Here is a 22986-nt window from a genome sequence, read left to right as displayed (position 1 = left end):
GGAGAATCTCAGAAGGTCGTGGCTGGAGGGGACCACTTTGGGAGAATTTTGAAGATGAGGAAAACTGAGGTCGGGCAGCGCTCTCCTGCTGCAAAGCGCGGCTCTTCTTATATGTACACCTTGAATCTCCACCCCCTTCCCCCCATCAGTCCCGGCAGCTGCTAAATATAGCTGTCTGCATATTCAACCGCATACCCCACTCTATCTGCCGTATCTCGGTTACAGAGTGGTCCTCCCCAGGGTCATTCTATGTACACACTACATATTTCCAGCCAACGAGGAGCGTGAATCAAACAGTAAGAGAGACAAACAGAGATAGATTGGAGCCTGGCACGGGGCACATAAGGTAGCACGTTAGAGAAAGCCGGCCCCTGGATTAGTCTTCCGAGTTTGTTTTAAACCCCGTCTTCTCTGGGCCACCTTTAGGAGATCCCTCGGCTCCCCCGCCCTCCTGCAGTGAAATTCAGCCTCTATCCAGCAGCGACAAGTAAAGTAAAGTTCAGGGAAGCTGCTCTTTGGGATCGCTCCAAAACGAGCTGCGCCTGGAGTGATGTTTAAGCCAACGTCAGGGCAAGGCAACAGCCCCTGGCCGGCTTCCAGCACCTCTGTAATGCATACGAGCTCGGGAGACCGGTACTTAAAGTTGGAGACCCGAGCCCGGGAGTTGGCGGAGCGCGCTCGCGCCGGGCTGCACTTGCTCGCATCCGGCCGGCCCGCTCCATCGGACGGGCCCGCTCCCGGGGAAGGGCCGGAGCTCGCGTTGCGGCGGGACATGCGCTGCGCCGCCTCTAACCGCGGGCTGTGCTCTTCTTCCAGGTGGCCGGTCGGCTGCTGAGCCCTCTGCCGCGGGGGTAGACGGTTTGCGCCTTGCCCGCGGCCACTGACCATGACCATGACCCTGCACACCAAAGCGTCTGGCATGGCCCTGCTGCACCAGATCCAAGCCAACGAGCTGGAGCCCCTGAACCGCCCGCAGCTCAAGATCCCCCTGGAGCGGCCCCTGAGCGAGGTGTACGTGGACAGCAGCAAGCCCGCCGTGTACAACTACCCCGAGGGCGCCGCGTACGACTTCAACGCCGCGGCCGCCGCCTCCGCGCCCGTCTACGGCCAGTCGGGCCTCGCCTATGGCCCCGGGTCCGAGGCGGCCGCGTTCGGCGCCAGCGGCCTGGGGGGTTTCCCGCCGCTCAACAGCGTGTCTCCGAGCCCGCTGGTGCTCCTGCACCCGCCGCCGCAGCTCTCGCCCTTCCTGCATCCCCACGGCCAACAGGTGCCCTATTACCTGGAGAACGAGCCGAGCGGCTATGCGGTGCGCGAGGCCGGCCCTCCCGCCTTCTACAGGTACCCGCGCCGCCCGCCGCGCCACGTCGGGGTGGCCGCCGCGCGGCCGGCGGCGGGAGGGAGCGGGGGGCGAGGGGCCGCGCCGCCGGGAGGGAGCGGGGCCCGCAGGCCGCGGGGCCGGGCGCCCAGCAACCCGGCCGCCGCCGGAACCGCGGACGCGCGACCCGAGGGCTAGCGCGCGGCCCGGCCCAGGGTCACGCGGGGATCTCGCGTTCGAGAGTCAAGTTCTCTGGCCTGGCGGCTTAAAAAAAAAAAAAAACAAAACACAGCAGCATTCTGTTCTCCACGCCCCCCCCCCGCCCCCAGTGTCTGCGTGAGAAGCAGATCCGAAACCCCGTGTGCTTCCTAGCTAAACAAATATTGGAAAACTGTGCAAAGCAGAGGTTATTAGCGTGTGTGTGTGTGGGGAACACCCCAGAGCAAATAAACACAAGGTGCTCTGAGTCCCTAGAAAATGTCCCGCTTTGGTATTTAAGGCTGAAGGTGTCTGGGGCTGGCGGAGCTCAGAATTTTATTTATTTATATTATTAGTATTATTTTACAATTTTGTTTTAATGTGCTTGCAAAATTAACTTTCTCCTAGAATTTCGGGGTGGAAATATGCACGCTATGATGATGGTGATGATAATGATGGTGAAGGTGATTCCCTTGGGAAGCGATTCCTAGCACTGCTTTCCTCGCCCTCCCCGTCCCACCTTGGAGGGCTGTAGGATCGACTTGCGCTGCTCAGAGGAGCAATAGAGTTCAATGGCTCTTAAGGAGTTTCTGATTTCTGAGTTACCCGGCTGAGTCCGTGTCAGGGCAGACAGAAGACTTCTGACAGCCAGAGATTTATAAGTGTCCTGTGGGTTTAACACATGCCACATCGAAGCTCGAGTGTTTTGAAATACTTTCCTGACAGCTAAGTTTCATTTCTGGCCTACCAGGGAGGAGAATGCCCCAGGACTGGGGAGCAGGGTTTCAGCCCAGTTCTGTGCTTTTCCTTCAAGGGAGAAGAAGCAGTTGGTAGTTTGGGGCACTTTTGTGACTTAAGAGGCAAATGTTTTGTGTCCTTATTTATTTTTGCTTGTAGAGATTATACTTTCCTTCTCCCCTCTTCCTCCCATTTTCCTTTTGACAGCGTCTCCCTTCTCTTCGTGATGGACTTGAGGAAGGCTTAGGCAGGTGGTCCGGGTGAATACCTGTGCCCTAGGTGCCACTGGGAGGCCTCAGGGCACCCACGTGGCTGGGTGCTGAGTTAGGCACTGCCTGACTGTACACTGGTGCCTGGACTCGCCTTCCACTTTCACCCAGATCTTTCTGTATAGCAAGCTGTGGACCGATTTTCCATTCAGTGTTCTATATCCACAGATATTTGTAGCAGAAGAAATAGGAGGAAGGTGCAGGGTGGCCCCAGAGGATTGTGAAGGCAGACTCTTGGGGTATCTGAACATACTACACATCCCTCAGCCCCTCAAAGGACTTTAGAACATCCCACAGCCAAGCAGGTCCAGCCTGAGTTATTCCTCAGAAGACAAACAATGAACAAACCTTTAAAAAGTTGGCATCTATCACGTTAATTTAACTTGTTTTAATTCAGGGTTAAAATGGAAAACAAAAAAGAATTCTGCCCACTTTTTAAAAAAAAAAGTGTTAGAACAAAGTATAACGATTAAGTCTAACTCAAACCTTTTAAACTCCTTGTTGTGAAGGAAGGCAGTGGTATGATGTGAATTCCATAACCTTACGGTAGACTCCAGAAACTATTTTCTTTTCCATTTAATTTTCAGTTCTTTTATTGCAAATTAATGCCACTGAATTTCAATGGGCACTAATGAGGCTGCTTCTCAGTGGATTATTTACTGCCTTGCTGATAATTACAAAGTGAGCATGGTCAAATAAAGAGGGGAATCACGTTTTATTCAAAATTGTTCATCATCTCAGTGGCAAATAATAGCGCTATAACATGCCCCATCTTAAACTTTTTGCATTAGATGATATTCAGATACTTTTAGAATAATAAAAAAAATATGGAACTTAAAAAAATAAGGTGAAAAACTCATACACATGGGATTCTGTGTGGAAATTCAGTTTTAGAATCATTTTTTTTCCTTTGTCGTTTATTTACCATAACATCCTGTCTTTTTTGTTTGAATTCTGCCTTTATTACCCAGGGAGGAAAAGAAGGCTCTGTGAAATAGAGTTATTTCAAATAGACAGATGTTACTTAATATTTTTCCCCTTCTCAGTTTTGCTGTTTGACTCTGGGTAAAAAGAACTGATTAGATTCTTTTAGGAACCTCTCATTTTCTTCAGTAGTTACCAAAAGTTTTGGGGGCCAAAAACAATGTTTTCAAACTGCTTGTCATGACCCAGAGGATCACCAAATTAGTTTAGTGAGTCTAGAACATTTTTTTAAAGGAATAAAATAGAAAAGAATATAATAGAAAATAGCCGAATGGGTAATATCTAATAAGGGAAGGTTTTGTTTCCTGAAAATTTGTTTTAATTATACATGCTTGTTTGTGCTGGCTGTGATTAAAAATGTATTTCTTACGTGGTTTGAGGTAAAGAAGTTTGAAAGCTACTGACCTAAAATGTTATGGTCAGTAGAAAACAAAAAGTTCAGTTAAGTGGCTGGTTGTTTTAGCGACACAAATCAAAAAGCAGTTTTGATTGTCTTTATTTTATTTATCTCTTACAAATTAGCTGGTGACTTTGGGTCAGTTAGGTTAAGCTTTATTACTTCTGGTTCTTAACTTTTCCATTTATAAAATGCTACTGTGTGGATTGCCCACTTGAATGTCCCACAGGGATGTTCAGAGAATTTATGCGAAGTTCACATCATTTAACGTTAAGATGCTATGGGTATTTTCTTCTTTCGGCCACAATATGTAGCCTTATTTATGCAGGAAGAAACGTAACGGATAAAACTGCCCTGGACATATAGTAATGGGGAAAGATTGTCACATGTACCAACAAGTTGTTATTAAAAGGGAATAAATTTGTAAACAGGCAAGCTGTGACTCTGCAAAATATGTCTTACCTGAAATGTCATGATGAAGGCAAGTGGGAGTTATCTTATCCTGGGTCCTTAGCAAGTTCAAACATCTTAGGGAGTTTGGATAAAACTGAAGATGAAAATTAATTATATCCACTATGTTTTAAAAAATTCAAATGAGGTATTTAATACTCTGTGCTGATTTCAGTTTTATTACTCAGTATTCTTAAAGGCTAAATATTGCCCACTTCTCCAAAAAACTTGACCAATATACAAACCTTTTGCATCAAAGCCAAAGCCCTAGTGATTTGTCTGCTGTCTGTATGCATACATTTAGTGTCTAGTTTGTGCATTGGTGAACACTTAGAACTATTTCTCAACTTTGAGCAAGGCTCACTTCTAGGGAGAGATTTGAATGGTTAATTTTCCAGTTTTGAGTAATTCTTTCTTTGTAGTTAGGTGATATCTCAGCACCCTTTTTTCCTGTTCTTACTTTTTTCAGTCATTTAAATTGTTCCTGTTTACCTGACTCTTTGTGTTGGTCTAAGACTAGTTCAAGGAGCCACATATTGTCTGGGGAATGAGTATATTTTAGGTTGAAATGGAATCACATCTTCAAACCCCATTTCATTTTCACCTACTCTATGTGGCTTGTACGTGTTTTGTAAAAAGCCCCTGAAAGGTAATTGCCACTTTTTCTAACCTTCTTTCTCACACTCCGGTAATTTGGATCTCTGGATTACTTTTGAGACTATATTTAAGATGTGACATTCATAATTTGGGAAGATTCAGGTTCAGCATTTTGGTTTCTTATTATTTTAAGGATGTAAAAGACAGGGGTAAGAAATTGACAATGACAAGAACAATAGATCTCAGGAAAAACTATAAAAGATGTCAAACTTTCCGATCATGATAAGACATTAGTACTTTTGTCAAGTGAGCTAGTATATGTGAAAGCAGTACATAAGCTATACAAGCAATCACTATTTTATTATTTTATTCACATATTAATATTTGTTCTGGTGCTTTTGTAAGCTAAAAGAAAACTGCGGGGAAGAACTGATTTAGGTGATCAGGAGTTTCACTGCAAATATAGATTGATGATAATATGAACTTATTTTCTGTGGAAGCCAAATTTAAATAAAATCTTTATTACCATCTGCAACATTTGTTTGCAGTCTGGGTTATCATAAAGAACATCTATCTTATAGATACATTTTTTTAAAAAGTCAAAACCCCGATTCTGTGATAATAGTTTTATGTAAGGAAATATATGAATTTTAATTCTATTTTTTCTAAAATGCATATTCAGCACAAAAATTATAAATCTAACTCCTCCCAGTGACTTCAGTATTATTTTTGATGTAACTTTAGAAGAACCCAGTAGAGAGGGCTAAGTGTGTTCCCTTCTTCTCTAGGACACATTGACTTGATAGAGGCAAATTACTCATTTGGTTTAATTCCAAGTCTCAGTTTGCTTATCGAAGAAAGGAAAACAGAGTGGCCACAACTGTTTAGAACCCAAATTCATACTCCAGTAAAAGATGCTATATAAATCCCCAAAATACAGCTGCTTGAACACAAACCAGCCAAAGTGAAAGTGTAAAGGATTTCATGAAAGGAGGCAGTCCATCAAAATCATCCAGCAGTTTTATTTTATATTTTAAACTCTGCTGATGAATTGACAGATAACATCATTTTAAAAAGCGGTGTGTCTGAGCTGTCCCCTACTCCATCCCTAAAACATACCCTCACAGCGTCCTCTGAAATCTGAGGACTTAAGTGGGCTGGAGGTGAAGGGAAGCACCTTTATAATATTCTTGAGCTCATGAGAGAAGAAACCATGAATGCTGAGTTCTGCACCTTAGAGAATATTAGTAGGAATTATGGGGGAACATTTTGCATTAATCAACAACACTTTTAATTATATGTACATGTTTAAACCCTATTAAAAATATGAAGGCTAGAAAGGCAACTGTTCTGGTCCCAAATGACAAAATTTTATATGGTGTAACAAAGTGATAATTGAATAAGAAGGAGTAGGGTTGACTCTTGGAAGTATTATGGTGGTGTGATGGTGGAATCCACGATGATGGTGGCTGTGGCGGCAGAGAGGAGGAAGAAGAAGAGGGTGACGGTGATGACAGTTATGATGCTAGCAGCAAGGAGGTGTCGAAGTCAGTTGGGGTAGTATTTCTGGATGCCTATTATGTAGCCTGGAGATATCTATCCAAACAGAAATGAAAAATTTTTAATGTACTTTACTCATTTTTGTGGAGTTATAATTTACATATATAGTCAAAATTTTCAATAATAATACTATCAATAACATGAATACCATAAATCTATTAAGTACCTCCCATTGCTATACAGAAATTAAAAAAGAAAAATCCAAACATACCTGGATTTTTTTCTTTGTTTCTCCCCTGAACTTTTTAGAGGAACACATTGGGTTCTTAGTTTGTTCCCATCACATCTTCTCCTTTAATCAAGTGTGTCATCTTTCGTGAGATAGTAGGTGACTTTGTCTTTTCATTTTCTACTTTTTGAAGCTCCAGTGAATTAGGCTTGGGAAAATTATAGTAGATCAATGAAAGTTAATAAAGTTAATTAAGGAACGTTCAGGACTGGATATTTCCCAGTGAGCCCTCGATAAACTCAGCCAGGGTCCTTCTTTTTGAGGGTTCTCCCAAAGTTGTCACCTTCAAGACGGGCCAGTGATCTCTGAGGTTTCATGTTCAGATTCTCACCTTCAGCTTGGAAGCTACAGAGCTGTCTGGCCCGAAGGCTCCGCCTCTGTGGTTGTGATCCCATTTCTAGCCTGCATCCCTCGCCCTCATTCCCCCTGTTCCCAAACAGTGGCGAGTGCATCGACCCAGCAGCCTTCATGTGTGCGTGCCAGGCACTACTTACTGGGCAGTTTTCTTGGCAACTCGATCTTTCAAGATCCTGGAAGTAAAAGAGAATTCTCTTTTAGTTTCCTGCAACTAAATAGTGTTAGAAATAGTCATTTTGGCATTGGCATCCTTTCTCTTTCCTCTGCTGATCTTTGTTTTGATAGTCCGTTCTCCTATTTTCTTGTTTCTTTGCTTTATTTTCTACTGTTCTTCCCTTTAAACTCTTCTTGGCTTCTTTTCGGCTATCCAGCTTTCTTTTTTCTTCTCTGTTTTAGTCACTCCATCTGTGTAGTCCCACAGTTTTCCTCCCATCTTTTCTGGTTTATTTCTTTATTGACCTCTATTGTCTGTTATTTTAATAAAATTTGGAACAGGACTCATCAGAGTTCCTCCCTAGCCTGGGAAGGCCAGTGGTGTAAGAATATGCCTTAATAACCCATTCACTACATTAAAAGTGGCATTAACTACAGTAAAAGTTTCAAAAACGATTTTTTCTTGTCTTTAAGGATAGACACTTAACAAAAATTCAGGGAGAAAATTTCACTTAGTAAAATTGCTTTCATAGCTCATTCATTCATTCATTCATTCGGCTACGTTGTTCCAAAGTGTGTAGCTCATCAAAGGCATAGATGAAATATCAATAAAATGTGTGTTTGTATTCCTAGCAGTTAACATATCAGTGTTAGCACAGAGCAACCAGGAGTCTTACTGCATGAGTGGGTGAAATCCTAGGGCCACAGGCTTCTGCATGTCGATTTGGTATGGAGGTGACAAAAAGTGCAGCCTTTGCTGTGGTCTCCCAGTGGCCTACTTTTCAGGAATCTGGATCCACGTGAACTTACACCATGCATTTAAAACCGACTGTAACTTCCCACTTCGTCAACAAAAACATTCCTCTTTGAACAGTCGTAGGTACATCCATGATTCATTTTACTTACTTCATGAAGGTATTTTAAGTGTTTTTTTTTGAAGATTTTTTTTATGTGGACCATTTTAAAAATCTTTATTGAATTTATTACAGTATTGCTTCTGTGATATGTTTTGGGTTTTTGGCCACAAGGCATGTGGGATCTTAGCTCCCCGACCAGGGATTGAACCTGCAGCCCCTGCATTGGAAGGCGAAGTCTTCTGGACCGCCAGCGAAGTCCCTAGTTTTAGTTTTTTGTTGTTGTTGTTGGTAAAACTTTCACTATACAACAGAAACATAATTGATTTTAAGGGTGCTTTATGCTAACTTTGACTCCTGCTTTTTTTTGAGGGGGGAGGGGGGAAGACATATTTCTGCTGGATTATTTCAAGCACTTCAGAGAGAGAGAATGTACATTCTAATTTGAGTACAGGATACAATTTAGTTACAATGGGAAGGTATTTTCTTTAGTTATCTGACAAAACTTGAGAGACCTCCAGAAGCCTCTTGGATTTCTAACAGGGGGAATCCCTGAGCACTGGTCCAAGCAGAAAGGCTGTGTTACATCACTGTATTTCTCTCAGCCCTTGGCAAAGTGCATGGCACACCAAGTCCCTAGAAGCATGGTAGGCAGGAAGCGCCAGTTACCCTGATTCCCTCTGGTCTCTTGCAGCGAGAAAGGCCAGTCAGGAAGAGATGTTTAGATGGGACTGGAAGAATGCGGGGAGTTTGCGAATACCCCTTTCTCAGGAATGAAAATGCAAAGGACTCCACTGGGCATTTCAAGTTCAGTGATTCCCAGTATTCACAGACTGCACTTTTATGAATTTGCATTTACTCGCTGACATTTTTGTAACCTTCGATCAGTACTCATCGCACTTTCTCAGTCATTCACAGTAGCACGGCCGTGCACAAAGTGAAAAATTTGAGTCATCCAACATGCACGTTCCTAGCTGAGGTCAAATGAGGTGAGCTCTGCCTGCTTGTTTTAGCTCTCAGACTGTAAACAAGTGTCCTGTTTGAGGTCCATTTAGTGCCACTTTGTTTGTGTGTTTTTTGCATTTTTGTCCTTTTCATTAGTGATTTTGCTGTTTAAAAAGCATAGTGCTGAAGTGCTGTCTAGTGTTCCTAAGTACAAGAATGCTGTGATGTGCCTTATGGAGAAAATACGTGTCAGATAAACTTCATTCAACATGAGTTACAGTGCTGTTGGCCATGATTTTAATGTCAACAAGTCAACAACATATGTTAAATAAGATGTCTTTAAACAGAAACACACACACACACACACACACACACACACACACACACACACGAAGCAAGGCTGTATATTGCTTGGTTCATAAAAATGTTACAACCACAGGCTCTCAGGAACCTAACCCTGTATTTCCCCTAGGAGTGATGGTTTAGTATTCACTAATTCAGTGTTTGTGGCTTCTACTCTGTACTTCATAGAACGTGACTTGCAAGTAACAAGAATTGATTGTATATAATAAAGTGATGAAAGCACAGGTTTGGGAGACCAGCAGCTTGTTTCTTGACCCTTGCCCAGTTGTAATCTCTGGCTCAATGTGCCTCAGTTTACTCAATTGTAAAATGCCAATCAAAATAGGACCTACGTCTTTTGGTTGTTGGGAGGATTAAACCCAACAACAAGGATTAAATTTCAGAGATGTCAAGGGCTGAAAACACACCCAGCATGTAGCCAGCCACAATTTTTTATTACTTCTTTAGAAAGGAATTGGCAACTCTACACTGAAGAAGGTGAATATGAGAGCTCTGTAAGAGTCTGGAATGTTTGTAACTTCCCTATATTTGTTTATTTTGCCTTCAAGGGATCAACTTTAATACCCTATTGTGATTAGAAGTTAAACTTTTCCAACCTAAAGGAAGCAGGAAGCTAGTATTTTTAGAAATGCTTAGCGTATGCCAGATACTGTGCGAGCAAAACAAAACAAAGCAACTGTAATAAACTCCAAATAAATAAAAAATAAATAAATCAATAAAAAAGAGGGAAAGGCATTAAGTATTCTGGACTGAAGCAACTCTAGAGAGGGAAGTAGTTGAAATCGACGGAAGCAGTCTACGGAGAAGCCATGACGTACAAGGGCAAGGAGGGAATTTCTCCGTGATTCGGGAAGAAGGACGCAGAGAGGGAAGAGGGATGGAAGCCAGCATTTATAGAGCATCTATAAAAGTGGATTTTCAACCTGGCTGCACGTTAGAATCAAGGAGGATTTCAGAATCACCCAGATGATTAAAAAAACTACTGAGACCTGTGCCGTATCTTGGCAGTTTGGTTAACTGCCCTGGGGGTTAAGCGTGAACAAGCAATTAAGAGAACAAAACAAAACAAAAAAACTCCATGGGCTTTTCTCCTGGGCAGTCCACTGATTCGAAGTCTCCCAGCACTTCTGTAAGTGTTATCACATTTAATCTTCCTATGCCTGTCTGTCACGGTGGCCCCAGGGTTTTGCTGTGTTCTGACCGAGAGGAAGACTCTTCGTACCCGGGGCTGCCTGTTTTCCAAGTCTCCATTTCACTGAGCCTCTTGGGTTTCAGAAGCAGAGGGAGGAAGGAGTGCTGAGGAGAAAAATGACAGTAACGTTAATTTCTACTCACCTTTCCAAAATAACGTATAAAGTAGGCGGTTGCATTGGATGTTGACTAGATACAAAGAAGGCAAATGGAAGAGTATGAGGTTGCAGACTTCTGCCACAGGATATGAAGATGAAATTAGGAAACGACCGAAAACATGAATGCGAATACAGTTGACCCTTGAGCAACACAGGTTTGAGCTCCTTGGATCCACGCACAGGCAGATTTGTTTCAACATAAGTACTATAGTGCTACACGATATGCTGTTGGCTGAATCCACAGATGCAGAACTGGGGATACAGGAGGAACCACGGATGTGGAGAAGGGCTATTAGATATACCAGGAATATTTTTAATTAAAGTACAGTTGATGTACAGCATTCTGCTCATTTCAGGTGTATCTACTCGGATTTTTGATTGGGCTGAGGGTTGGTGCCCGTAATCCCCGTGTTCGTTCAAGAGTCAACTGTACACATCTATGCCGATTAGCGGGCATGATTTGGGTTTTTGGTAAAGGTTTAGATAATTGGAGGTCATTGAAATCCTTGAACCTTCCCCCGCAACAGGGTTCTCTTCTCTTTAGTTCCTCCGATTGTTGCCACACACCAGACTCTAGCATTGTTGATACAGCCTCTAAGTATCAGTACAATTGTTTGATTGAAGTGAGCATGGGGCTCCTCTGATGTCCACACGATGTTCTAGGCCCTACATCATGAGGCACTATCAACCCACAGGCCCAGGGCTCTCTGGTTCTTTGTGTTTTGTGTCTGATGCTCAGCAGTTGTGACTGATGAAACCAAAGTTGCTTTTCCATAACGAGCCCAGCCCTCGTCTAAGGAGTCTGTGTTTAACATTAGAAAATGGCTAGCAAAGGTGTTAGGTGGCTGGTAGGCACATTCACAAGTTCTAGTGTTTCTATGTTGAACAACTGTAGTTCAGAGAAATGCGGTACCAGGCATCTTCTTGCAGGTCTCAAAAACACAGAAAGAAGCTCCTTCTCAAATGCCTTTCGTGTCCTTCTCTCTTTTCTCTGCACACAGCCAATTGTCTATTATTGCTGTAATAGTTCCTTACTGATTTTGAGCTTTCAAACTCTAATTTTCCAGTTTACCTGAGCTTACTACCCAAAGTAGACGTTTGATTGGGTCCTTCCTCTGTTTCAAAGCCTTCAGTGGCTTTTCACCATCACAGAACAGATGCATATCCTATAGTGCCATGTTCAAAGCCCTTGTAATTTGATTCCAACTCATCATCTCCTGTCACTCTTGTTCAAAACCAAATTCAAGGGGCTCCCCTGGTGGCGCACAGGTTAAGAGTCTGCCTGCCGATGCAGGAGACGTGGGTTTGAGCCCTGGTCCGGGAAGATCCCACATGCCGTGGAGCAACTGAGCCCGTGTGCCACAACTGCTGAGCCTGTGCTCTGGGGCCCGCGAGCCACAACTACTGAAGTGCATGTGCCTAGAGCCCGTGCTCCACAACAAGAGAAGCCACCACAATGAGAAGCCCGCACACTGCAGTGAAGAGTAGCCCCTGCTTTCTGCAAGTAGAGAAAGCCCACGCGCAACAACAAAGACCCAACACAGTCAAAAATAAATAAATTAAAAAAAAAATTTTAAACGGGCACATTCCCACTTCCATTCTTCAGTCATCTCCATCTCTCACATAATATACATTTCTTTCTTCTTGTCCCATCTATGTTAGGCTGAGTCTACCCAAAAGTCAAAGTTCAGTTCAAATGCCACCTCCACCACTTCAGTTCAGATGCCACCTGGCATTCTTTCAGTGTTCATTGTGCACATAGAGCACCTTTTTGGGTACCTGTATTATGGAAATCACCATAGAATGCTTTTCATTATGGTTGTGAATAGATTTGTCTCCCCCGTCTATTTAATTGTTACCAATTATTAATAACAGTAATGTTCATTCATATATTAACTCATTATTAATGAAATGATTGTTTCATTAATTTTATAGATTAATTTAGAGTAATTGTATACAGTTTATTAATTAATGTACATATTCACTCAGTAAGCTTTATCAAATGTCAATCATATGCTGACTCCTGTGGTAGCTACAGAGATTGGACACCTTATGTGTCATTAAGTTGCTCATAGTTAAGTGAGGGAGCTGAAAAGTGTATAGACAATTGAAAACCAGTGGAATTAGAATGGTGGTAGAGGAGGGACCCACTAGAGGCACTGAGGAGGGGCACTTAACCAGACAGAGGGCTCCCATCTACTGAGGAACAGACCCAGAAAGGTTTGATGGAGGTAGGATTTAGGCAGTCAAAGAAGGGTGGGTGAGGCTGTGCAGAGATGCTGAGTCTGATTTCCTGGTCCTCCCTAGAGTTCCAGCCCAGTTCCTTGGACAGAATGAATGCCTAATAATTTATAGAGCCAAATTGTTGAATTAACCAAAAAGAGTAAATTGTTACAAATAGGAGAAATAACTTTAATAATAGCAGTGGCTAGTATTTTTTGACCATAGTGCAGTAGGCACCTTGCTGTAAGCCTTAAATGGATGATCTTGTTGAATCCTTACATCAACCATAAGAGGCTGATACTGTTATTATTCCATTTTATGGGCAAAGAAACTAAGAGAGGGCAAGTGACTTGCCCAAGCTCACACAGCCAGTAATGGAGAAATAGGGAATCTAAATCTAGAAGGTGAACTCTGGAACTCCAGTTTTAACCTACTATATCATGCACAAAAATTGACAGGATGTCTTCTGTCACTGATTGATTTACTTGGCGGCTGGTTTAATTCCTTGTAATATCTTTATATTTAGTTGTGACAATACTTTCATCTTAGACTACATCCCGAGACTGCTTCTTTTAGTTTTATGGGAAATGACTATTTTTATGATGCTTACTAAAATCATGTTTAAACATGTTTCCATTTAGTAGGGGAACGTTTTCCCTTCTGATATCAGGAGGAGCCATTAAATAAAATCCTACATAGACTTCCCGATAGCAACTTTATGCATTTCTCTGTATGTGAAACCCACCCAAGAATTTAAAATCTGGACAGAATTATAGTATTCATTTGGTCCAAACCTCTCTTTACACAAATAAAATCATAAAATCAGAGTATTTTAAATCTAGGCGGGATCTTAGTCCTGATGGATTCCCACCTCTTTATTTTCTAATTGAAGCAATTGAAGTCTTAAGAGGGGAAGTGACTTCCCCAAAGTTCCCCAGCTGGTGCGGGCAGAGCCAGAGCTAGAACCTATGTCTGTCTCCCGCCCACCACTTCCTACTTAACAGATGGAGGTGTGACCAGCCTCTGTTCACTGAGGATGTCGGGGCCGTGCCCTACTTGCTGTAGTTCTAGCACGTAGAGTAGAAGCTCAAGCAACGTGGAAGGAAGGAACGCCTGTTGCTGATCACTACAAAACTACAGTGATGGCTAAAGTGAATGCACCAGCCATACCTGTCCAGACAGGCCATGAGTTCAACTGTTGTTTGGCCCCGTGAGAATTTTTAACCTTGGTTTGACACTTCAGTTTTAAGAATCGGGGAGACTTATTTCCTATACTTAACGTTTAGATCATTTCCTCTCAGTTCTAATATCTATACAGTCAGCCCTCTGTATCCAAGGGTTCTGACTCTGAGGACTCAACCGCCCATGGAAAATATTGGGGGACATAATTCCAGAAAGTTCCCAAAAACATAACTTGAATTTGCTGTGCATAGGCAACTAGTTACTAGCATTTCCATCGTATTCCCAACTGTTTACATTGTATTAGGTATTACAAATAACCTAGAGATGATTTAATGTATGTGGGAGGATGTGCATAGGTTATCTGCAAATACTATGTCATTTCATATAAGGGATTTGAGCATCCACGGATTTTAGGATTCTGGGCGGGCGTGGGGGGTGGGGGGTGTCCTGAAATCAATCCCCTTCGGATACCAAGGGACGACTCTATCTTGTTACTTTGTGTCTGAAGATTTCCTTTCTTGTTTTTCTTTTTTTTCCTCCTGGACGTGAAGGTTAGGAATTACCTTACTGGATTCCTCTGGAGACGTATCCTGATTCCTTTTAGATTTCTAAAGCAGTTGGATGCTGTTTTTGTTCCATAATTACCAATGTGAAAATGGAACTTGCATTATTTCAGAATAGATATTTCACCTTAGTTTTGGCAAAATTAAAAAATAATTCAGTCTGTGCTTGATCCGGCAGCCTCGTTACAATAGGCTTTTTTTTATAACAAGGTCCCATGTTGAAAATCATGTGTCTTCTTTTGGGCTAATCACTAGACCCAGTGTTGGCTGTATACTGTTTACTATTAACTTTTTCCCCTTGTAGTTTAATACTGTTCCAGGAAATGAAATGTAAGTTTAATAAGCATGGCAATTGATGGAACCGTATGTCCCAGGTATAATTAATGTTCCTGACAAATGTGTGAAAGAAGGGCATGGCTGATGGGTTATAACTACTAAACCAGGATGATCTGAAACCACTTATTCTGTAGAAATTTATATTTATAGGCTAGGATTTATAATTAAACAAAACCATACTATTTTTTTGACTTTCATTTTTTTAATGAGTTAAAGAACTGTTAGAATTGACCATTAAAATATATGAAAAGAATGTGTTAATAACCTTACAGTTAGTAATACTGTAAAGAGAGCGTGGAGGGACTAAATGCACTTTTATTAACGTTTGATGACTTTTTTTCATGGAAAGGATGATTTTTATATGTGGGGAAGAACAACAGTTTGAAGTGGCAGAAGTTACTATAGATTTCTTGAGGTTGCCCTTCCCATTTCTTTTCTCTTTTGTGAAAAATTGTAGACCAAAACGTATTTTCTTCTGGTTGTGAAAATGGTTATCAGTAGCCTCTCAGCAAAATGACTTTCACTAAGAAGTTGAAGACAAAACTTCCGTAGTGATATTTTGAGAGCTTTCGTCCCGCATTCTGCATTCTGGTGGTTCCTTGCTATTGATATATACAGAAAGGATGATTAGGTCAATAGTGGCTTTTTCTAAGTCAATATTTCTCCTTGGAATATGATCATTTTAATATTCTCAAGGTATAGGCTAAAACTCTCTAATTGGATCTACAGGAAGGAGAGCAGCAGCTGGCGGATGGAAAGTGAGAATGATCAATTAATTCAAGGCCACGTGCCTCATGGTGTGGTGCTAGATCGCACTTAGCATTGAGTGAGCTTCTCTTTGGTGATCTAAGCCATGTGAATCGGAAGGCACATTAGTATTTTAAACTCCTATATAATTTTAGTAAATGAGCGAACATTAATTTAATGTGATATCCCATTGGCCCAATAGTTAATGCACCTTCAAAATTGCCTCATTTTGTTCAAAGCAGACTTCTGTCTCTTGACAAGAAAAGCATGGTTAAGCCTGTGGTGTAATCTTTCCCACTGTCCTGGGTCATTTCTGCCAGGCTCATGCATCTCTGTTGCCTTCTCTTAAAAGCATCATATTTAGGATTGCCCAGTAAAATATAGGATGCTCAGGTAAATTTGAATTTCAGATAAATAACAAAAAACTCTTTTAGGATAACTATGTCCCACATGATATTATACTAAAAGATTCTTTGTTGTTGATCTGAACTTCAACTTAACTGGGTATCTTGCATTTTTATTGGGTAAGTCTGGTAGCCCCAGCCATATTGCCTGACTGTTTACTGAGCTTCATTTTTGAAGGCGGAAGGTTCTGTTTTATGGCTCTCTCTTCCAGCTGGAACACAGATGTCCACCTGCCTTTTCCTACCAGGAAAGGAGGCACGCCGATGTGGAATCTGTACACTTAAACTTTTGTCACCGTTATTGATTATAATTAAGGACATAGGTTTAGAGTAAATACAGAATGACATAGCTCTTCATTCTGTTACCTGAAAAGATAGGCCAAGTACAAGGGAAAATATTACAATGTAATATTACAATATTATAATTCTATGTGAGGAGAAAATCAAAGAGTAAGGACCTAGTAAAAAGAGACCTGTCATCAGAACTCCTAGTTAATTTTGTGAGTGAGTAATATACTGAGTGAACTTTTTTCTTGGTTGTTTGGGGGGAATTCTCTTATTTTTGCAGCATTCTGATTGATTTCAGAAAATAGTTTAGAAAAATTATTCTCTGAAATGCTTTCTAGAGCGTGAAAGATTTGGAAGAAAATGTACAGCTCCTATCTAGATAGAGCATTGAACAGATCTGCACTCCCCCTCATCCATTTCTTCAGTTTTTAGCGTGTTGGGGTGGCTGACTCCATACAGGAGAACTTGAGCTTGGCTATGGGGGCTTGGGAGGTGGCGTGCTGCATGAGGGGCCTCAATGCATGGCTGCAAACGGGCTTTCAGGGATGGCGTGTGGCGTGGGGACCTCCAATACGTGGATACTAGGGGGTTTGTAAAGAAGTCAAGGCTAAGGGGTGAAATAAGGAGCTGCCTGGGAGTCAGTGGGATAAGTAATTGCTCCAACAGTCTTCTGAGTATAGGTCAGATAACCATACAAGTGTAATTTTCTAGAGGGAGATTCTCTGAAGTCTTTTTGGTGATACCATGGGGAACAAAGTGTGAGTGAGAATTCCCAAGTCTTTGGAAACATTTCCTTTTACTCAGTCCTAACTCAAGGACATTGAAGAACTCCCAGAGTCACATGCCAAGGCATAGCTGGGGTTGGAGGGAGGGTTGGTGGGAGGAAGAGTTAGAACTCGGTTCTCAGCTGCTTGGGAAACTTGTTGCTTGAGCTGGTGGCAACTGAGGCCACTGGCTAACAGCTGAGTGATTTTGCCCAAATGGATGTGAGCCAGGTTTGAACAGAGCACTGGGGATGGGAGGGTAGTAAATGGAAGTTTGGTTGGTTTGATTGTTTTCTGCTTCATAGCATGCTTATACCTTGCAGAACTACAGCAGAAGAATCAGTATTTTATATAAGAGTATTTCAGCACGAAATATAGCAAGTCATAAATACCACTTATAAGGGTAATAACAATGTATAATATTGACTTCCCTGTGACCAAGGCCAAGTCTTGTAAGAAGACTGAGCAAGTGGAGTAGTGACTGGGAAATCTGAGCCCTTTTCCTCAGAGATTTCAGATTGCTTCTGACTGCACTGTCTAGACAGAACCATGAGAGGGTACTGTCTAGAAACCGGAGGAATCTCAAGAGGCTGCTGTCCAGAAATGAGAGGCAAGTCTGCAAATGCAAAGGCTACAACATGCCAGCCTGTGCTGGGAGGCCTGAGACACTGATGTTTCCAAAGAGTAGCAGAGCAGCTGTTTTCTTTTTTTTCTTCGTTTCACAGTATTTATTAATTCAGTTTTCAAGATCAGATCATTTTAAAAATCACCTGAAAATTCTTCTCTAATAAATGACATTCCTCTAATTTACAACTGTTTTTCCAGGATACAAATGAATCAAGTCTTTTAAAAACAAATTCTGTCTAATCCTGGGTGGGTTTTTAGAACAGATCCATTCTGGAGAGTCGCTCTGGCCTCAGAAGCCCAGCCCTGACCTTCTTCTCAGCCAGGCGTCTGGGGGTGTCAGTAGTCTGAACTCCGTGTGGCAGCCGTCATGGTGGTGAGGCTACAGCACAGGCCTTTGGTGACCTGTCTGTATTTCTCGGGTTTGGTCTTCAGGAGTGTCAGGAAGTTCTGGAGGGTGTGGGGTGGCGGCATGCCCAGGGGTGGACATCATGTGATCAGGTAGTCGGTGTCGGTAGCCAACTGCTTGGTGGAGCGCAGGGCTGGCTCAGGGATCTGGAGGATCGATCTCCTGGCTGCTTGAGACTCAGACTCTAGAAAACTTTGCTGTTAACTTTGCTGACTTCCTGGGTACCACACTGGACCGTTGGTCCAAGGAGTATTTGAAATCACTGCTTGCCAGTCTGGTTTAGAGTCACCAATGCAGCCTGTCTGACATGCTCTTACTTCACCCTGTTGATGTTGTAGGACCCCCACCTAGGTTCACCAGATGGCTGACCCAGTTTTCCCTTTCATTCATTCATTCATTCCACAGCTGATATTTATTGGCCATCTACTCTATGCCAGGCACTATGCTAGGCACTGGGAACAGACCAGTAAAGAAATCAGACCAATCAGGAAAGGTTCCATTAGGGAGGCGACACTTAAGCAAAGTTGTGAAATAGGGAAGGGCATGAGAATATCTCAGTGAAGAGTATTTCAGGCCGAGGTCAGAGCAGTGAAAAGGCCCTGGGACAGGAGTGTGCCCTGTGTGTATGAGACAGGGAGGCTGGGATGACAGAGTGGAGCACCAAGTTGGAGGTGAGGACGGAGAGGAGTGTAGGCGTCAGAGTGAACAGGGCCTTTGCAGGTCATTGTCGGGTTGCTGGCTTTTACCCTGAATGAGTGGGAGATCCAACAGAGGGTTTTGAAGAGCGGAATGACCTGATCTGAGTTTTTATTGTGAAAGTTTTCAAACCTTGACAGACGTGCAATAGCATAACGACCCTTCATGTATTCATCACCCAGCTTTGGCAATTATATTTTATTTGTACATATTTCTGTATGCGTGTCTGAAGGATGGGGACTATTTTTTTAAAAACACAACTATACTATGATTAGCATATTTAAAAGTTAACAATATTTCTATAAGTATCAAGAATTTGCATTGATTTATACTTTGAAGGTCAAGCTGTTGGGATTTCCTGAGATTTGCTGTAGCATATGAGAGGAGTCAAGGATTAGACAGTAATTAAAATCCTTTTCAGTGTCATACATTTTTTGGAACACTACTATGTATGTATTTCAAAATAGTTTTTAAAGATTAACATCAGCATCTACCTTCAGGATTTTTAGTTTCTTTTTGTAAATATTATCCAACGCCGTCAATTCCCCAGCTAGAGAAAATATTGGTATTGCTATTTTCAAATGTGGAAAAGTGGCACAGAGTTACTCACATGTTAAGTGACTTATTTTAAAGTCCCTTAGATGGTGGTTGAGAAAATCCTGGTAAACAGGGAGTGACTTACCCAAACTTGAAATTTCTTTTGCTCTATTCTCTATTCTTCTCTAGAAGAAATTTGGGCCGGCAGTTGGACATATATTAGGACGGATTTACTAATCTCTCAAGGTATTTTTAATTATTTCAAGAGCTATCATGCAGCTAGCTCCACGTAATTCAGGTGGGTTATTAAATTGAATTAATTTAAATGAAATCAAAAGATTAATTGGCTGCCTCCTATATATTATTAGATGTTGTTCACAAGGCTCCCACAGTCTAGTGGGCATGGAACCTGTGGAACCATTATTGCAATCAGGGAGGCAGAGAGAACGTGGCTACAAGGTATAGAGATAGCAGAGGGAAGAAGTGAGTCAGGATGCGATTAGGATTTCTTCTGGATCACAGGGGCTGGGCAAGGGTATTCTTAGCAGAAAACAACATGAGCGAAGGCATGAGAAGAGTGAAGACATGAGAAGAGCAAAGGCATGAGAAGGGTGAAGGCATGAGAAGAAGAGCAAAGCCATGAGAAGAGTGAAGGCATGAGAAGAGTGAAGACATGGCAGGTTAGGAAGTGCACACAGATGGCTGCTGGAGTACGCGGTACCTGGAAGGTGGGTAAAGGAGCAGCAGGAGATGAGTCTGGAGAAAGTTGAGCTATTGCAGAGAGCACTTTGCATATGTTACCCTAAGTCAAAGAGGTAACAGTAGCATGTCAAAACTCCAAAACTCCCCGCAAGTTCCGGAATCGCTGCCCCTGTTAGGGTGTCTCACACACACCAACCCAATCTCATCTCGCCATGAGATCCACATAGTGTGCAACTCTGTGCTCCTAGTGTCTCCGGATGACATAATCTGCAATTGTCATTGTTACACCACAGAGCAATGTACTGTGTCTTCTCAGAAGTAAGCAAGATGTTTTTTTCTTTGTTGCATCATCAGCAAAAGAATAGGTTGCTCTTTGAGCTTGCTTCCTGTAGAGTGGATTGGAAAATCAAAGAGGGCTAACTCTGCAGGTTAGTTCTAACTTCCGCATGTAAGAGAGCTCTTGATACCTACCCGGAGGTATCAACATTTCTGGTCACTGATTATGGTGAAGAATTTGGCCTTACTATCATTGAAGGTTCTGTGCAAAAGAACTTCTGTTCATTTTAAACCATATCCAAATTTTCTTCTATTCTGGAATCGTTCATTTGCTTCGGAACCCTCTCCAGCCATGTGTGTTGACTGAGCAGAGCCTCAATAGATGAATTATGTCTCCTTTGTCTTTGATATCTCAGCTATATTTTCTTCTACCCAGCTTCCCACCTCAATCATTGTTAATAGAGCTCAGTGAACTAAGAATATATCAAATATACAGATGTACGTCCCCCTCCCTGTTTCTTTGTTTATCTATCTCTTGTCTGTCTTCCTTCTATTTTTTTTTCTTCCTGTTTTCTCATGCCTCATATTAGTGAGAAGTGACATTTCTGTGGGCAAGCCACTTTGGCAGTTAGAAACACAATGGCCATCACTGACAGCTCCTTCTGATGGAATGGGTGTTTGTCCCCTTTGATTGGTCATGGGACTGAGCGCTGAGCAGGCTTAAATGCAGTACTAGGGCCTCTTACCAACTCATCTTTTATACATTTTATTCCTCTTGGGAAAGAGTTTTGAAAAATGGGCTGTGCACTCGCGAGAACCACTGAAGAAATTCTAGCTGGTTATAGATGTTATTGTTGGTCAGAGGCATGGGTCAGAATCATGGTCACCCAGCATAAAGGCTGGAAAGCCATTTAGAAAACATAGTTGAGAATTCTCATTTGATGGAGAAGAAACTGAGGCCCAAAGAGATTGGTGACTTGCTTAAGCCATGCAGCTGTTATCGACAGCTTTTTATCTAGAACCCAGGAGTTCTGACTCAGTGTAGAATTTTTCCACCACAATACCCTGCCTCCCTCATTGAAGTTTATTACATTTGCAGTGAAGCTATCCCTAATGACATACAGATTCCCAAAGAATTATTTTAAGTAAAAATTTCCATTTGCAATTCTAGACATGTTTGTGTGGTCTTTTTATGTGCTGATATATTGTCTCTGTGTCTTGGATGGGCAATTCTAGACATGTTTTTGTGGTCTTTTTATGCGATGATATGTTGTCTCTGTGTCTTGGATGGGATCATCAGTTTACGAGTTATGGGGTGATTTATGGATCACACTCAAAAGCAGACTAGAGGCCAGTGTTAGAGCAGGATTGTGTTCGCTGTTTTGGGGTTCTGTACCTGAAGTGCCTTTTCCCAAAGGCCCAAGTCCTCCTCCTTGAGTTGTCTGCTTTCCTAGGACAGAAGCTATCCTTCTCTTCCTTCTGTCCCTCCTCTCCTTATTGTTCTTCCTCCTTTTGCATGTGTCCTTTGTCCTAGGATGCTCCTGGCTGGTAATAAGTAGACACTTTCCCAGTGCTGTTAAATGAGTGAATGAATTTCTTAATATTTCTGCATGTGAGTAGATGATTATTCTCCTGATATAGTGTCCTATTTTCTGTGGAAATTAGACTGCAAGTCAGACTTGTTTTAAGAAGGTGTGCTGTCAAACCACAGCTCTTTCCTGACTTAGCTCCTTTGTGTCACCCGTATGCCCCACATCTTGCATCTTACTTTGGGCTTCTTATCCTCACCGTTCATTAGCACTTGCAACTGGTTGGTGAGAGTAGAGAAAGGAGAGGTGGTGAAACTCCAATCAGGTCACTTGGTTACACATTAGTAACTGATAAAAGATATTGGCTAAATGGGTTTTTAGGGAATTTTATGCCAGGTTGTTCTTGTTTCCCATTAGTGTGGAAAATCAACACTTGCTTGTATTTGGGGGTGAAGATATTTTTTTAAGTGAGTGGGAAAACCTCTTGACATTTCACAGAGACTTAAGTTTTGACTGGCAAATGCTAACGTTCTTTGTGTATAAAGAATTTCAGGACTCTTGTATATAAGCACTAATGACATACTATTTTCTATTTGTTGATGAGTTAAAATAGGCATTTTCTGAAATGGTTTTTTAGGAGATATTCAAACTTTCATCAACGTGTTCTTCTGTATGACTGTCAGCTCCATTATCTCTGTTTTCATGGAACATAACAGTTCTTAACCTTTGCACTAGAAATTGAATTAGCATTTTCCCTTAAAAAAAGTATTATTGGCCTTGTAATAAATAATTACAGACAATTTCTAACAGGATTACTATTTATGAGTTTAGGAATGAGATCTGAGGTAATGATTTTGTTCCCAGTTGTGACATACTCTGCCCTTGCCTTGTGATGAGTTGGGGTGCAGTTCCCAAGGACTCTCTTCTCTTTGGGGAGCCTGGGCTCTA

At 42.1% G+C, this 22986-nt stretch overlaps 1 protein-coding gene across 2 annotated transcripts in view; it reads left to right on the top strand.

The window, feature by feature from the left end:
* The first annotated feature begins 503 nt into the window (after window positions 1-503).
* LOC132530542 (estrogen receptor) overlaps window positions 504-22986 on the top strand; it is a 107343-nt gene continuing 84860 nt past the window's right edge. Inside the window, exons 1-2 of one of the 2 annotated variants that reach the window (XM_060167744.1) lie at window positions 504-633; window positions 817-1338. In XM_060167744.1, the coding sequence (XP_060023727.1) occupies window positions 887-1338 (452 nt within the window). In that variant the 5' untranslated portion in view covers window positions 504-633; window positions 817-886. The other variant, XM_060167745.1, reaches the window with a different exon arrangement.

This window comes from Lagenorhynchus albirostris, chromosome 12 (genome assembly GCF_949774975.1).
Source record: "Lagenorhynchus albirostris chromosome 12, mLagAlb1.1, whole genome shotgun sequence".
Classification (NCBI taxonomy): Eukaryota; Metazoa; Chordata; class Mammalia; order Artiodactyla; family Delphinidae; genus Lagenorhynchus; species Lagenorhynchus albirostris.
This window is presented reverse-complemented; position numbering and strand designations above follow the sequence as displayed.